The sequence below is a fragment of the Lycorma delicatula genome, chromosome 3 (assembly GCF_047948215.1).
Source record: "Lycorma delicatula isolate Av1 chromosome 3, ASM4794821v1, whole genome shotgun sequence".
NCBI classification, from domain to species: domain Eukaryota; kingdom Metazoa; phylum Arthropoda; class Insecta; order Hemiptera; family Fulgoridae; genus Lycorma; species Lycorma delicatula.
In genome coordinates this window covers 141249498-141267072 of record NC_134457.1, presented here as the reverse complement: position 1 = coordinate 141267072, position 17575 = coordinate 141249498, and the positions used below count along the sequence as shown (strand labels likewise).

General features: G+C 26.9%; 1 protein-coding gene across 3 annotated transcripts in view; it reads left to right on the top strand.

The window, feature by feature from the left end:
- The first annotated feature begins 4854 nt into the window (after positions 1-4854).
- Positions 4855-17575, top strand: part of LOC142322056 (uncharacterized) — a 49830-nt gene continuing 37109 nt past the window's right edge. The window contains exons 1-3 of one of the 3 annotated variants that reach the window (XM_075360684.1): positions 4855-4993; positions 8897-9067; positions 13431-13589. In XM_075360684.1, coding sequence (XP_075216799.1) covers positions 8897-9067; positions 13431-13589 — 330 coding nt within the window. In that variant the 5' untranslated portion in view covers positions 4855-4993. Of the gene's footprint in view, positions 4994-5292; positions 5744-8537; positions 8615-8896; positions 9068-13430; positions 13590-17575 lie in introns of those variants that run through there. The other 2 variants (XM_075360682.1, XM_075360685.1) reach the window with 2 other exon arrangements.

The window sequence follows — 17575 nt, the reverse complement described above, 5'->3', positions numbered from 1 at the left end:
ACAAGCCTATCAGAATTCAAATTCAGAACCTTTAGAAAGAAAGCTAAAGACTACCAATCCACCAAATATGTTAGTGAGATGTCATTCAATAATCTGGAGATTCAAGTGTGATAAAATACATGTAGTAGAAAATTGCTGGCATAGAACTGCAGGTCTACGTGTCAAAATCATAGTTTTGACTTATTGTCATTTAAAATTTGAACTTTAATCTAGGTCTCATTTTACAAATACTCCATAACTTCTTGTTCCTTACAGTATCATTTACACCTTACCTGGGAGAATGTGACAAGAAACCTAAATTTATACAAACTAATTTAAGAAAAAAAATTATTTTATCTTTATAGATCTTTGTTATGAACCTAACAGTATTGCATGTTTCTATAAATGTGATTAAATTTTAAATCATTGTTATTTCATTAAAAAACTTAATTTTTATAATAATTTATTGAAAATATTACTGGATAAAAAAGTGTAATGCAAAAAACTTAACCATATAACTTACAAATTGCTGAAAGCTAATATATTAAGCAAAAAATTACAAAATTATTCTCATTAAACAAAATACAGTTGTAATATTATCAAAACTTAAGAAAAAAACAGTGAAATAATTTTTTTTAACGTTCTAAGTAAATTAATTAAAACATCAATAATATTTTTAATCTTCATAATCTACTGTAGTGATCATAAAACTAAAATAGTGAAATGAAATCATCATTGTTATTTCAAAAACATGCCATTGATGAAAATATTTAAAAAAATAAAATATATTAAAAATAAATAAATATATATATATTAAACAGTGACAGAGAAAGACAAAATGATAATACCTGAATTAAGCAATCAAAATAAGTCTTGTGTATTTTTAAATCAACCTTATGCAACTAATTAAACAGCAGGTGCAATTTCTTTCATTTTCAGTTTTTGTTGAATGTATGTGTTATACAGTTGCTGGGCCATTCATGCCTTACTGGTGATATAAGTTAAAATACACATTATCAAGAGATGACTTTATAAACATTAAAGTTGACACCAGAAAATAGATTTTCTTAAAAGTTTAAGTTGAATGAAAAGCTTTAAAAAAATTATTTTTTCAATTTGGATGATTCTGTATGGTTTGTAAGCATTCACACATATCAAGTCTTATAACTCTTAAAGGAGAGTAGAACTCATTCTTAGAGTGAATATGTTCAATCATGCTATGGGTTGAATCTACTTCTTGTATACATAAGTGACGCTGATAAGTGTATACATTATATCATATGACATTAAAGAATTACAGTTTTGTGTAATAAAAGTATCTTACCTTAAAGTTAGTTCTGTTATATACCTGGATTTTCTTTTAATTCAACTTCAAGAATTTTTTAAACAGAACTTTGCATGTAATTATTATCTGATTGACCCATTAATGTGTCTGACCATAATAAACAGTAGACTTGCTTTGATGATGAAAGATGGGCAATCATTGTAAATCTTTATTTTGCTGTGGTAAAAGAAGCTACTTATTTTTGCTTTTGGACAGAACATAAAGTATACTTTGAATAAAATATTAGCTTATTTTGGTCTTTATCGGCTTTATATTCCTTTCTCATAGCATCTTTTTCACTAGTATGCTTCTTATGAATTTATTTTTCAGTCAGAACACTTTCCTTCCTCGTAACTTTTATTTCTAAACAAAAATAGCAAAGATTTTTCATTGAATGACACAAGAACAGATTAAATTCTGTACCAAATATGTTTTTTGTATGTGAGAAATTTAACAGCTTTTTTGTAATGAGATTTTTTTTTATCTCTCTCTCCACATATGAGTCATATGTAGATTCAATAAATAGTCAAACTTGGAACTAGGTATTCTCTTTCAAAAATTTTATGCAATAGTGGCTCTCAACTCCAGGAAATGCTGGTTTATGATTTTTAATTTTGGTTTTTTCTATAAAAAAAATAAGCATTTAATATGCTTAATAAGCATTTTTGAAGAGTAGTAGAAATGGGATCTTTAAGTGAAGTGTGTAAATTGTGATTTGACTTGCTGATTAAGTCTTTACTAAAAGATCTTGGAAACTTAAATTCTTTTTCCTTCAACATTAAAATAGAGAAAAATTCTGGAGTTAGTTGCTGTTTTTCCTTTTCAATATGTTTTAGGAACACTGTATTCAGTGGTAGGCAAAATAAAATGTTGCTTTTTATTCCAAGACTAACTATAAAATGAATTAAAGTTTATGTTCTTTGATCATCAGATACAGGTTTTTGAAATGAAAGTCTACAAGCTGTTAAACAGTATTTTATGTTTACAGTTGTTTTAACTGTAAATCTTGTTCTGCACAATAAATTAACTTTATGAACTATTATCTTTACAATCAAGAATCAATGTGATATAACGTATACTTAGATAAATAAAAAGGGGAGAAAATATTCAGAATGAAATACATGTAGATCTTTGTTTCTCTATAACATTTTTTAAATTCTTAGGCTTAAACTGTTAATACTGTAATATTCAACATGAATGAACAATGTGTTGTTCTAGTAAGTTGATAAGAACATTGATAAGAATTAAAAAATTTATAAATTCTATGTGAAATATAGGACTATTAGATTTCTTTAGCATTACTGGAGTAGATAGAAAATTAGCTTTTAATACAAAATTAGGTAGAATTCATAAGAAAGCTATCTATTGTAATGGGTACTGATTCAACTTTTAGAAAATTTTGATATATCTTTTCATCTCCCAGATGAAGCATTTCACATCCCCCAGACCCCAAAACCACAGTTCAAAAGTTTATATATAGACATACATACATATTTCACTTTCTTTTGGGCACGATAACTGCCATAATTTTGTGCCAATCACTTTCAAATTGATACATAAAATATAACAACTCAAAATCTTGGTCAAGTTTGTTGACCAAGATGGGCAAAATTGGACCATGGGGGGCTTTTATGAAAAAAAAAAAAAAATAAAAATATCGTCATAACGTTCTTATTAAGTAAAATATAAAATTCGTTTAAAGTTCCTACTATTCTTTGAATAAGGGCCTAAAACGTACCTATGCAAAGTTTTTTGATATCACCAACCATTAGTCCAGGGGGTGGAAAAAATGGGGTTTTGAAGACAAAAAGTGATACCTCTCTTAATAGGCACAGTATCGAATTGGTTTAAAGTTATCAATAGTCCTCTAGACATTACCTAAAACTTTTTTCTGAAACAATTTTTGATATGACTAACCCTTATGGCAAGAGATGACCAAAATGTTGCTGGAATTGTAATTTGGGGCTTGTCATATGCTAAACATGTGAAACTTGTTTTCACATGCAACCATTGTCATATTGAGTAAATTTGAAGTTTTTATTAACTTTAAGGTGGAAATCTTTTTTATCTCCAACTTAGCAGCAGTGAAATCTACTTTCGCCTTTCGGTGTGTCGAAAGGGATTTTTTTTTTAGTTGTAATAACTCAATTTTGCACAAGTGCTTGTACAACCTTACAATTCTATACCAGTGAAATGATGTATCAACATTCATTCTTTATAAACTACTTTTTTACCTAATCATATAAATTATCAGCATTTTTCATGAACAAGGTGTATTTACATAATTGGATTTGACAAAGTAAAATGTCACTAGCAAGTTTTCAACTCAGTATCTATTATTTATTAGTGATATAAATAAATATTATGTATTGTTGATCTAAATAAATAAATAATTATTATTTATTACTGACAAAGAGGAAGCTCTTTATATAATATTTCATTTATAAATAATTAATGATTTTCTTTAATATTAATGTTTTTCTAATAAAATGGTTTAGCTCAGGTTGTCTCTAAATGTTTGATTATTTAATTTAAAAATAAAAAAAATAATCTAATTTTTTTAATAAAAACAAATTTATTATAAGTTATCTTTTTTAAGAAAATTTTTTATTCCATTTAATTGTTTTAATTTGTAATGATTAGAAATTTAGTAATGGGCATGAACTGACTCCAGTAATTGATTTTTATCACACTAAAAGACATCAACCATAAACAACGGCATTATCTTTTTTTAAATGTTGAAAAAATTATAAAAAAATCAAACTAGTAAATAATGAGATCTAGATTTAATCATGATCAGAGCCAAATCAACAACTATTTTCAAATTAACTGCTAAAAATATACAATAAATGTTTAACACATACTTATGTGAGTATATCTAAAGAATAAGTTTATTATGGTAAAACTGAACTTGAAAACATTTAATGCGACTATATATTGTGTGGGTTCACACAAATGTAAATATATGAAGCACTTGAGAAGAGTAAAATTAATAATCAATAGAAAGGCTACAAAAACAAAGGAAAACTATTATCATTTTCCGTTATGTCAGTAAAATAATCATTATTGACGCATTTATTTAATGAATTAAAAATAGAAGTATCATCATTATCATGTTTAATATTAATAGCATCCACCATCGATATGGCGCCTTCATTCATGACCTAACAACTGAATGTTAGCAGATCAAAAGCGTTGTGATAAGTTTGATCTGATTAAAATATTGTTTATTTATTTTTTCATCTTAAAAGTTTTTGTTTTTCATTATGGAAACTCATCGCTTCTAATAACTAAACTTTTCAAAATTCTTTTGCTATTTTAAAAGACGGCTTCCCCAGAGTACTATATTTATATAAATAAAACTTAATTCCATTATTTACAAAAATATTTTGTAAATTTGTTTAAAACTTTTTTTAAAATTATTTTGAAAGTGCATGTTTTTAAGTTTGAATAAACTTAAAAAAAACTAATTGGCTGGTTTATATTTTACCAAAACATTGAATGACGCTAGCGAAGTAAGTATACTGCGGAAGCGTATACAACCACGTAATAAACGATTGTGTTATTTTTACGGTTTTCAATTGTTGACTCTAGTTACACTCATGAGAGCAGTAGAAAATGTGTTTCCCTTATGTGTGCTTGTTTCGTCCCTTAGGATATGTGTATTAACTAAATAATATTACTTTTAAGGTATTGTATATATCTTACTATTTCTACTATTCAAAATTTCCTCTGAAGCTACTTGCCCGCATTGTCCTACGGATAGCCTTGAAATACTATCATCTGGCTGAAGGAAATGCAATGGACATCGGCTGATTTCATAAAATCATCTGGCTTTAAAAGATTTGAAAAATATTGTTTTCACGTTTCATTGCATATCCTAACCTTAAAATGAATAATAGTTTTTGAGAGCACTTTTACATTCGTAATTATAATATTAGGGTTACGTGTATTTATTTTGGCTTACATTAGCTGAAAGCGACTAGTTATGAAGATTAAAAATTCGAAACATTTTGAATTCCAGTGTTTGCCATTTGGCTTGTATCATTTCTAGTGTGTAAAAAATACATTTTAGATTTTATTTGTTTTTTAATCATGCATTCTAAAAAAGTGCCTATTAAAAAAAAAATTGATCCTTGTTTCTGATGCCCTCATTAGTATAGGATAGTCTATTTCTGGTAATTTTCTTCGTCTGTATACGTTGTTGTTTGGTTCGTGATTCTAATGTTTTATTATAATTAACTTAAGTCGCTTCAATGACCCTGTGCGTTCGTATTAAAAGTTTTGCGTGGAAGCATATTGCGTTTACGTTTCTAAAAAAAAATCTAGTTACAGAGTTTATTTAGTTTAGTTAAAAGTAGATGTGGTGTGGCCTGAAGTAGTAAAAATAAAATGAATGTGTAGCCTTTTTATTGCATGCCATATTTTTATGGAGTTAGAGTAAGTGCTTATTGTTGGAAGAATAAGTTAATGATTTAATTAGCTGGACTTCCTTACAGAAATATATTTAAAATTTTTAACTTTGAGTGATAAATTTTTGTTAGTACTAGTGTATTAGATTAATATTTGATATTTTTTTTAATGTTAGACAAACATTTGTAATTTTTAATTGGTCATCAGAAAGAATTTCAGTAAAAATGTTTTTAACAGGTTATAATTCTGTGGAATTCACAGATAAGTATACCCGTTTTTTAATGTTTTGGTGTATTTTAAGTGATAAGGAGTTGTCAGCTTTACACAGATGTTGGGTTGCACATAAACTTACAAATTTGTTTGGTTTTTTAAGTTTTTTTATTAATTTATTGTGGTGATATATCAATTGTAATGAAATAAATCAAAAATATTTTTCATGGTGCTTTCACCAGTTTTTGTAAAAGCAATTTACAGAAAGAGTTTTGTGTTTAATTACCATGTACTTATTGAATTTTCAATGTTAGCTACTTGCAAATTCTGGAGTTAATTATGCATCATATTGTCATTTTTTAGCTCCTTGTATTTAGGATTTCTGTAGAACTCATATTTTGATTTGTTATTGAAAATTTTGTCTATAAAATTGTGATAGTTAAATCACAGGAAGTTTTTTTTAATAGTTTAATGACACCGTTGGTTATGCCATTTATGAATATTCAGCTCAGATGATTTGTATGCAACTTCGTTATGAAAGATTATTATGAATTTTTCCATAATTAGTTTCAAATTAATCAGTTTACTATGAAAATTTATTTATAACTGGCAGTAATGTCACATTACTACCAGTTTCACTACTATTTTCCTTTAAAAAATTCAGTAACTTTTGGACTGAAATGTTAGTTATCTTGATGCAAGTTTAGTACTCTGTTACAAAGGTATAATTTTATTTTTAAACACATAAAATAAGGTTTTATTAAAATGCCAGTGTTTATAGGAACTTTAAAGCCTGAAATAAATAAATAAATCAGCTTATAGTACTTCTTAATCTAGTTTATATGCATTTTGAATAAATACATTTGGTTTTGTATGTTTGTGACAAATATTGAAGATAAATTATCTTCCTATTAATTCAAAGTACTTAGCTTGTTATATTGGCATAAATGTGTAGTTTATATTTTAAAAGATTAGTTTCCACTTTCAAGCCTTAGGTAGCTGCATACAATTCTAGAACTCCAGACATTTTTAAGTATAAATCTATGGTTTACAGTTAGGTTTGCAGTATGTTTCATTTGAAAAATTTAAAAATATTGTACATTCATACTGTACATTGTATACTGTTTTAATTACAAAAAAAAGAAAATTATAAATCTGTTTTAATGTTCTAGGATTGTAAAGATAGTTTTTTTTTCCAAAAATTATCTTATATTAGGTGGTGCAGCACATTAAAAATAAATTTTTTCTTTTATAAATTACTATAAAATAAAGTAATATCAAAAACTACATGTAGAGTAAAGAAAAACCCAGAAAATTGCAATATTAATAATGTTTTAACTTAATCCTGAATAACCTGGCAAACTATTTTTTCTGTTTTTGTTAATATCAATAAGGCATCTTAATTCTGTTATAAAGTAATTTAATTGGATGAAACTAACTAAATTATTCTGAAGACAGGAGTAATGAAGATTATGTTGAGTAGATCATAAAGATATTTAGCTTAGGTTTTAGGTGTTTAAATGTTAAACAATTTTATTGCTCCTAATTGTCTCATTATACCATGACTATTAAAATAATAAAAATTGTCAAAAATGTGATCTTAACACTTCCATTAGTTTTCCATCATTTCAGGCAGTTTTTATTCTTCTTTATGATAATGTTTCCTTGATTAGTGTTTATAATTGCTGTATAAAGATGCAATTTTTGTGTAATTTATTTTGTTATTATGATACAGAGATTGTATTGTCCCAGAAATATATATTTGTTCAATGTATCTATTGAGAGTTAACTTCATATGAAAGTGTGTCTAGTAGAACTTTCAGATTGTTCAGTGGTTTTAAATGTTTGTTATTAATTTATATCCTGTTGTTTAGCTATATTGATGAACAATCACTGTTTAGTTATTTTTAATATCTATTATTTCTACTGATTACTGTATTTTATTTATAATAATTTGGCTTTGTAAGTTAGTGTCTATTCTGTTAAGTTGTTCTCTATTGTAGCATGTATTTGCTGACATGATACTTATCCTTTTACATGCTTTAACTACAAACAGGTTTAGTTATTTGTGCTGGATTTGGTGATACATTTACATGCTGGCTAAAGAAAACTAACGTAGTGGTTTGAATCCTTTATTAAGTCACATATAGATTTTATTGTTTGTGGTAAAAAAAAATAGTTCCAGCTTTTATTATCTTTCAGGTACATCCTGAATAGTAAAAGTAAATTCCTTCTCATAAAATGGTTTATTTTCGATAATTATTGTTTAGGAAGCTGTACAATATATATGAACTTACTAATTTTCATAGGCTGGAGATTGGAATTTTTACTTTAAACCTAAAGTAACTATTGCAGCTATATTAAGTGGTAAAGTAGTGAATACTTGAGATGAAAACTACATTGCTATTATTGATTACATGATTATCTACAATCATACTTTGTAAAAAATTCATGCTTTAATAAAAAATTAGGTTTGAATATTTTATTGCCTTATTATTATTACTATTATTAATTAAGACTTATAATATAATAATCTTCTTTCTTCACAATGGGCTTAATTTTGAATGTTTCGGTGAAGTTATATCTTGGAAAATAAAATATTACTTTCTAATTTCAGGTTTGTGATATGCAAGTGTGCATTAAAAATGACAATAATGGAGGGCACATTTAACGAACTGGTTCTCATAGGTAACAGTAGGTTAAATGAATAGTTATAGTAGTTTTAATAAATACTATATCTTGCTGGAACCAGCTTGTTTTTTTTTTGAGGTTGTTTACTATTGTACTGATTTTGTATTTTTTAATTGTCTGTGTGAGAGCTAATGTTACAAAGTAAAAATTTAGGTTTAACAGTTTAAATAGGTTAGGTTTTAATATTTAAATTGTTTAGCTTAAAGCTATATTGTAAAAACGTTAGGTTGGGTTATTTTTACATTATGGCTCTGAATATATGTTAATTGTGTCTTTCAGATGGTGGGAACCAAGTTTCTAGTCCAATGGGAGGAGCATCCAACCCATTTAGCCACTCGGCTGGGTTACCTTCTCGAACACCAGTCCCTTGTGGATGTTACCCTTATGTGCAACACACATACACTCAAAGTTCACCGTTCTGTATTGGCTGCTTGCAGCCCATATTTTGAGGTAATCATACAGTGTTGTATTGTTAGTACAATTAATTAAATTATAATTACAATAATAAATTATTATTAACTTTTGTCACAATGCAATATGTGAAAAATGAGCTTATGACATTCTTCTGTTTAATTTTTTAACATTAAATAATTTAATTATCTTTTGGAATTCTGTGAAGTAGCTTCTTGTAAGCTGTAGCAACTTTAATATTAAATACTCCCAATTAGTCAGTCATTTTACTGTTTCCGTCTTGTAAAATATCTGTTTTAATACTGTTTTTTTGCCATGTCTTTAAAACTGGTACTTAGGAAACCTTTTCAGTCCATATCGGAAGAGCTTTAGTTTTCAATGCACTTACAGGATAAAAAATAATTGTAAAACCAATGATTTGTTTTAAGAAGCATAATTAACCCATGGGTATTAAGTAAAATAAAAAGTTTTTTTTTATGTTAGATTAATTACATTGTTGTACATCTTGATTATATTGTTAGTAACATATTTTTCCAGATTCATGATAGTTGTATATTCTTAAAAGCATAAAATAAAACTATATAAGATTTGTTAACTTTACCAAAGGTGAAAGTATCTGCTTTCCTTCATCACAGTAATTGAGTAATAACAAACTCTGTTTTTTCTGCTCTATTGTTTTGCTCTTTGAAAGCTACACAACTATTTAACTGCTATTCAATTATAACTTGAATGCTATGCAATTGCAAGCAGTTAACAATGCAAGATGAAGTGTTTTTAATGCTTTTCTTTCCAAACAACATAAATAAATTTCTTTATATGTGGGACCAAATGGTCTGCTATGGTCTGTTATTTTTTTAGATCAGACTTTAGCACCCCATGTATTTTTTACTTGATGTCTGTTTTTGAATTGTTTTCTGAAAATAAGTTGCAATTGACCTGTAGCAGTGTATTCATTCTAGATAGAATGTGGATGAAGAAAAGTATATGTTGCTAATATGTTTGTTAATGTTATTCAGAAATTATGTTTATGAACTTTTTTAACATTCTTTGGTATGATTGTATTTTGTCTTTTTTCCATGTTGTCTTCCTGTATTTGTTACATTTCTAATAAGTCGTAACTCATTTTTAATAATATTATAGCAATAGAGTAAAAGAAAGTAGAGTAATAGTAAATAGTAAAAGTATAAATAGTTTTCAATTTATTAACACTTTATTTTACCCTAAACTGTAATAAGATTAACACTTTAATTTATTTTTTATCAAAAATTGTATAATTTTCAAAATTTTATTTAAGAAGACATTTTATGGCAGTTTTGGTAATGATCTGTGCATGTTCAAAAGTGATAATTTAGTTCAAAGTGATATCTGTTTATTGTACATTGTCATTTACCTGTTATCTGTATGAGTCCTACTGGCTCAAAAACTGGTAATTACGACAAAACAAACATCCTAATTCCTAATTGCATGCATTTTTATTAGACGTTGTAAATTTTACTCCAGAAATCTGCACAGGGCTTTTTATTAGTTTCTTCATCAAATGTTTGCCTTGAAATTAAACTCTTCTATGTAGTTTGTTCAGCTGATTCTTATGTTACTAGTAAAGTAAACATATTGTGACAGTATTTAGTAAGAATGTGTACAGTCTTTGTTTCATAATAATGTAAGAGATATCTTTGAAAATTATATTGGCCTGATAGATGGATATCTAAATAACAAGGGTGTCTCAGATGTTATCTGAAGATAAAAATGAAGATAATGGCTATGCAAGAATTGTTAATAACATCCTTTTGTAAACAAGTGTTTCTGTAATTCCAATTAATGTAAGCATTACAAAGTAGTAGTAGTTACCCTATTATGGCAAGTGTTATTGTGAATGAATTTTTAATTATAATTTAACAGTTAAAAAAAGTATTAAGCTTTAGGTTTCAAAAAGTAAGAAAAAATTAATATTGAAACAGATAGGAAATTGTATGAATAATTTGCTCAGTAGAAATTTGTATTTTCTTAAGTTTGTAGATGAGAATAATGTTCCTTGTAAATATCATATTTGTTGATGAAGTTTTAAATGTAACAGCTTGAGTTACGTAAATACCTTTGTTGCTTGCTTATTTACTGTGAAAAGTAGTTAATATTTTTCTTTTTTATTAGCTTGTTTTGTTAGTGTCATGTTAATACAGTAAAAATTATGTGCATAATTTGTATAGATTATTTTCATCAGAATACAAAGACCATAAGAGATTTTTTATCGATTATTTCCATTATTTTCTATCAAAATAATTTTTAAAAAGAACAGTCTATATGCATTTGTTTACATTTGAGTTTGTTATATTGACTGATAAATGATGTAATTTGACTTTATTTATATGTGGTCTTTTTTGACTTGCTGTGAAAAAAGGAAAAATCTTAAAACTTTTTAAATTTATTTATTGAAATTCAAACATTATAAAACTGTTACACCTGTTGAAATTATTATAAATTAATTTATAACGTTAAACAGTTATTGAAAGTAATTGGGAAACAATACAAAATGCTCAAAAATTGTTAACGAAAATGTTACTTATAAAAATTAGAGGATACTTTTTTAATTGTTAAGTAGTTAATCAACAATTGACATAGAGGAATAACACAAGTATATTAGAAATAAGTAAATGAAAAATTAGAAATGGTAATATTAATGATAATAAAAATTAATTGTAGTAAATTGTTAATAAAGTTAATATTTTTTGGTTTTTTTGCCAGAAGAGTAAAGAAAACAGATACAAATCACTTTTCATTTTAGGCAGTCTCAATAGAAAACATAAATGTAACTTCAAACCACCAAAACTTCTTAGCACAAGATTCACTTTTTGGCTTAATGGACAGCTCTTATGTAGGTTGAATAGACATAAAATTGTCTGAAAAAGAGATTTAAACCAAAGAAATATCTCCTTCCGTAAAAAAATTTAAGGGAGGTGATAACTTTAATTTTCGTGTTATTGAAAACATTCGTAAAAAAATTTTCTAAGATAAAAATTTTAAAGATTTTTATATATCACTTCCATACATCGTTCAATAATTAAGTTCTTGATTCATTGATAAAGTAAGTTTCCCGACTATCTAATTTTAAAAGTAATCCCAGTTTAAATTTTCAATCAGTGTCTATTCTTTGCTAATTGCTTGAATGAACCCTGAGCATGTTAAAAAAGGTATTATTAAAAGGAGGTCAGGTTTAATTTTTTCCTGTTTTATAAATATTTTAATAGAAAATGCAATTTGAGGAATAAATGCCAAAAATACAAAATACTCAAATGGTGATGATCTCATGTAAATATATCAAGTAAAGAGAAGTAGCAGACATTTAAAAGATTTCAGCTGTGCCAATAGCTGTGGTTGAAATAGGTTCATTTTATGAGTTATGCCATTTTTTATACACAATGAAAGTAACAGAAATCAAAACAATGAGTAAAAATTGGAATAAATAAAGCTTGTTAATTAAAAGTCCTTTTGGTTCAGTTCTATATGAAATTCAAAGATTGTGTCAATATAAAGTATATTTAAGGTATTCACTGATGTAGCTATAAAATAATGTATACATAATGTAGGTAGTACTTTGTAAAAAAATGACTGCACTCTCAGCATGTGAAAACCTTTGTTAAGTAAAATTTTCTGTCCAGTTGTTTGTTTTTAAAAAAAAAAGAAGTTTTAAGATATAATGCTCTCTCTGTTTAAGCTTTTTACTGCTGATCATATAATGGAGTTATCTAGATAAATTTGTATGGCATTACCTAGAAAAAGTTTTATTTATACAAAAAAATTTACCATCCTCCGTGGTTAATAAAAATGATTTTAGCTCTGCAGTTTGTTCAGAACAGCTCTTTAGTGGTTTTTGAGCAAACATTAAGCAAACATTGGTACATGCTAGAAAACATACACATGGATGCTCTGATTTATACATTAGGGTAATTTATTATTTTTTAATAAATTATTGTTTAAATATTTATAAAATATTTAATCTTAATTTATAAACACAAAACTTACATATTGATATTGTTTAATACAATTGAGGATTCAAGCTTTCTTAAAGTAAAGATTAGTTTTCAAAGAGATTGTTGAAATAATTTAGACAAATTTAAGCTGTCATCTTAATGTCAAGAGTTATTACTAAATATTTTGATTGTGAGTGCATTTTTTTTTTGTTGTGGGTTATTGGAATTTTATCCTTAATGATGGGAATAGGTTTAAAATTGTTCAAACTTCATTATTGGTTTCATTGTAAATTTAAACTGAGGCATAAATCTTGATTATAAATATGGCTTTTGATTACTTGTAGTTATTCATGTTTACACATGTAGTTATTAATAAGTTTATTAATTATTAACAAGTAAATTATTATTTATATAATAAGTTGTTTATTTGTTTACAGTCAGTTCTACAGAGGCAGCTTGGGAATCAACCACTGATAGTACTGAAGGATATGAAATTTTCAGTTTTGAAGTCTCTTGTAGAGTTTATGTACTGTGGTGAAACTAGTGTTACAGAAGAAAACTTAAATCCACTTATGGAAGCTGCAAAGTTCTTTGAGGTTTGTACTTAGAGACCAATTTTAAGATGCATATCTATGGTTTATTTTAAGAAATGTCATTGATCATATATATTTTTAGGTTGATTAACAATAAAAACTCTCATCTTTAATAAAATTATAAGAAATGATAGCTTTTTTTTAACAACCTGATGTTTATATTAAAGAAAAAAACAAAAAAAATGTGGACATAATTTCTTGTTTATTTTTATTAAATTGATTAAAACTTTTATTTAAAAAAATAGTGGTAGGCGATTTGAGAGAAAAACTACTAATTTACAGCCTACCAGTTGATGTGAAAACTCATCACTTATAATGTTTTGCCGCCACTTGCCTGTTCTTTGAGTCAATAATTAAGTCACAATATTATGTGATGATAAATTTTATTATCTGATGACACTTTTATACTTAACACTGCCATCCTTGGATAGGAGTTGACTAACCTGCTTTTTCCTTTCATGAGTTTTATCCTCAAAAAAGAACATAAAGTATATGTAATTTTCAGTTTTCATGAGTTTAATTTTGTTAATGATTGCCATTAGTTTAAAAGGAGTCTATTAATAAAAACTGAATTTTAGATTTTAAGTCTTCCATTCGGAAATATACATCACGTATATTCAACATGTATATTCAGAAAATGTAATGCAGTAAAATATTAAAATTAATGGGCTTCGATGAAGCTTATTTCATAGTAATAAAGATGAGTGTATTAGCCATTAAATGGTTATAGGATACTTATCGTACAAGGTAAAGTTTTTACCTGCATTTTATCTGGTTGAAATATAAATCTAGTTATAGATGATATGAAGTCACTTTTTCATATCCAATTAATGTAACTTGTTTAATTATCAATTTTTGTATCTTTATAACCAGGTTAATGTAACTCGATTAATATTAAAATACTTGCACATACATTATCATACTTATATTGTTGAAAATTGCATAATAAAGTTAAGAATACATAAATAATATAACAAAATAAGTGATATAAACAAAAAGGCTAATGAAGACAAATATTAATATAAATTATAAAAAAGGGTTGTAAAAAGTAACTACTTCATAGATTAATTCAAAGTATTTGTTTAAATATTACATTGTAAATACATATAATTTTGTTTTAACTATTAGGTTTGTACAATACAATTCTGTATAGGAGTCTCTTGTCTTTTTACTTTTGATGACCATTTTTCCATTCCAGCCTGTGTATAAATGTTGTGAACCATATGTGCAATCCTAGTATCAACAAAAACAATTTATAGACTTTAATTAAAGCTGAAAATCTTATTAATGTTAATTTAATTTTAAGAATTATTTGCTAAAATTTGGAGGTCGTTAATACATAAATTCTGTGTAAATCAGTTATAAAGTACTTTATTGGAGGTAGAAATGTGAGTCAATTTTAAGTCCTGTGGTAGAAAAGACATTAATTAGCTAGTTTATAGTTTGCAAATCAATATAATAATAATTAACTAGTACAGAATATTGAGATAAGACGTATATTATCTTAATTTTGATGAAAGTACTTTCGCAGGATCCCGCATCATCACTCATGATTGAAACAATTCCATTATTGCATAATAAAAATAAAAGTACTAAAATAATGAAAATTGCATATTAATTTAAAGAGTGCACCTGTCTGTTGCAGTGTTTATAAGGTAGTCTTCCTCAAACATTGCCTGATAGTTTATGAAATTGAAATTTTGTTGTATTAATATATGTGATACTTTTCTAAAGCAGTTAATCTTATATCAACCTTATTAATCTCTAACATTTATAAATTTGTATTAATATCACAAATAGTAAATGTTTATTGTTTAATTATTAGATAAATCTAATTTATTATTTATGTAAATTCCAAAAAAATTCAATTAATGTAGTGTTATAAAGCATCTATTTGTTTTTCCTATATTAATAAAATCACAATCATTACATTTAATCTTATAAATTAGTTTTGATTTTTAGATATTTTATTATGTGGTTTCTATTAGATTTGTGTGCTGGTTTAAATATTTTTTTATTATTAGTATTAGTAATGCTGTGATAGTATTAGTGTATAAATATTTTATGTATATTTTTTTTCATTTTTTTTGGTGTTATTATGTTCTGGTTGTTGTAAGTAGTAGTTGTGTTATTGTGTTTGGATAGTTTAAAAAAAATATTGATTAAAGTATCATTTACATTTTCAACCGTTATGTTTTATAATTTTTATTTCATTATTTAACTTTTCTTTGTTATTATGTATTTGATTGTTGTATTAAACATATGTGTTAATTTTAGGAGACCAAGGGCGTTTGATTTTTTATGAATTATGGTATTAGATGTAGGTTTTCTATATACTGATGTTTCAATTTTGTTGCCTTGTTTATTTTGATATTATCATCTAAATAATCTGTCATTCTTTTATCTACTTCAAATGTGAATTTTAGATTTTCATCATAAGAATTTAATGTTATTAAATGTTTGTTGTTTATTACCAGATTTATATATATATATATATATAATCTCCCTCTATGAATCATGAAAACTTGCCATTGGTGAGGGGGCTTGAGTGCACAGTGAACAGAATAGCTGGACCAAAGGTGCAACCATGTCGGAGAGGTATCTGTTGAGAGCCAAACTAAGGAATGATTCCTGAAAGAGGGTAGCAGCTCTTTAAGTAGTTGTTAAGGGCACAGGTCATGATGACTAAATGGCCATATCAACATCACTCAATCCTCTGAGTACTGCGTAGCTGAAAGCAATGGAAAACTACAGCTGCTTTTTTTCCAAGAAAATGTAGCTCTCTGCATCTTCATATAAAAATGATGAAGGCGCCTTTCTTGGTAATATTCTGGAGGTAAACTAGTCCCTTGTTCAGATCTCTGGGTGGGGACTACTAAGGAAGGGGTCACCAGAAAATTAAAAAATAACATTCTACGAGTCGGAGTGTGGAACGTTAGAAGTCTAAAAAAGGTTGGTAGATAAGAAAATTTAAAGAGAGAAATGGATAGGATAAATGTAAATGTAGTAGGAATTAGCGAGGTTCGGTAGGAAGAGGAAAACGACTTTTGGTCAGGTGATTTTAGAATAATTAACTCAGCTTCAAGTAATGGGCAGGCAGGAGTAAGTTTCGTAATGAACAAGAAGATAGGGAAGAGAGTATAGTATTTCAAAATGCATAATGATAGAATCATTGTAATAAGGATAAAATGAAAACCTAAACCGGAAATGATTGGTGGTAACGTCTATATGCATAAAAGCACCCATGATGATGATCAGGTAGAGTGTGTATACGAAGAAATTGACAAAGTAGTAGTTGGAGATTGGAATGCAAGTATTGGAAAAGACAAAGAAGGAAATATAGCGGGTGAATATGGGCTGGGCAAAAGGAATGAAAGATGGGGACCGACTTAGAGTTTTGCATGAAGTATAATTTATTAATTGGCAACACCCAGTTTAAAAATCATAGTAGGAGAATGCCACACATGGAAAAAGCCACGTGATACTGCAAGGAATCAGATACATTTTATCATGGTTAAGCAAAGATTTAGTAGTCAACTTATTGACTGCAAAACTTACTCTGGAGCAGACATTGGTAGCGACCATAATTTAATGTTAATGAAATGTAGATTGCGGTTTAAAAACCTGAAGAAAAGGTATCAGATGAATCTGTGGAATTTAGAGAAGCTTGAAGAATAAGAGGTAAAGAAGATTTTTGAGGAGGACATCGCAAGAGGTCTGAGTAAAAAAAGATAGGGTAGAAAATGTAGAAGAAGAATGGGAGAATGTTAAAAAGGAAATTCTTAAATCAGCAGAAGTGAACCTAGGCAGAACAATTTCAGAATTTATATTGCAGCTGATGGATGAATGTAGAAAATATAAGAACGCTAGTGATGAAGAAAGTAAAAGGACTGTCGACAATTAAGGAATACTATAAACAAGAAGTGCAAACTAGCGAAAGAAGAGTGGATTAAAGAAAAGTGTTCAGAAGTGGAAAGAGAAATGAACAT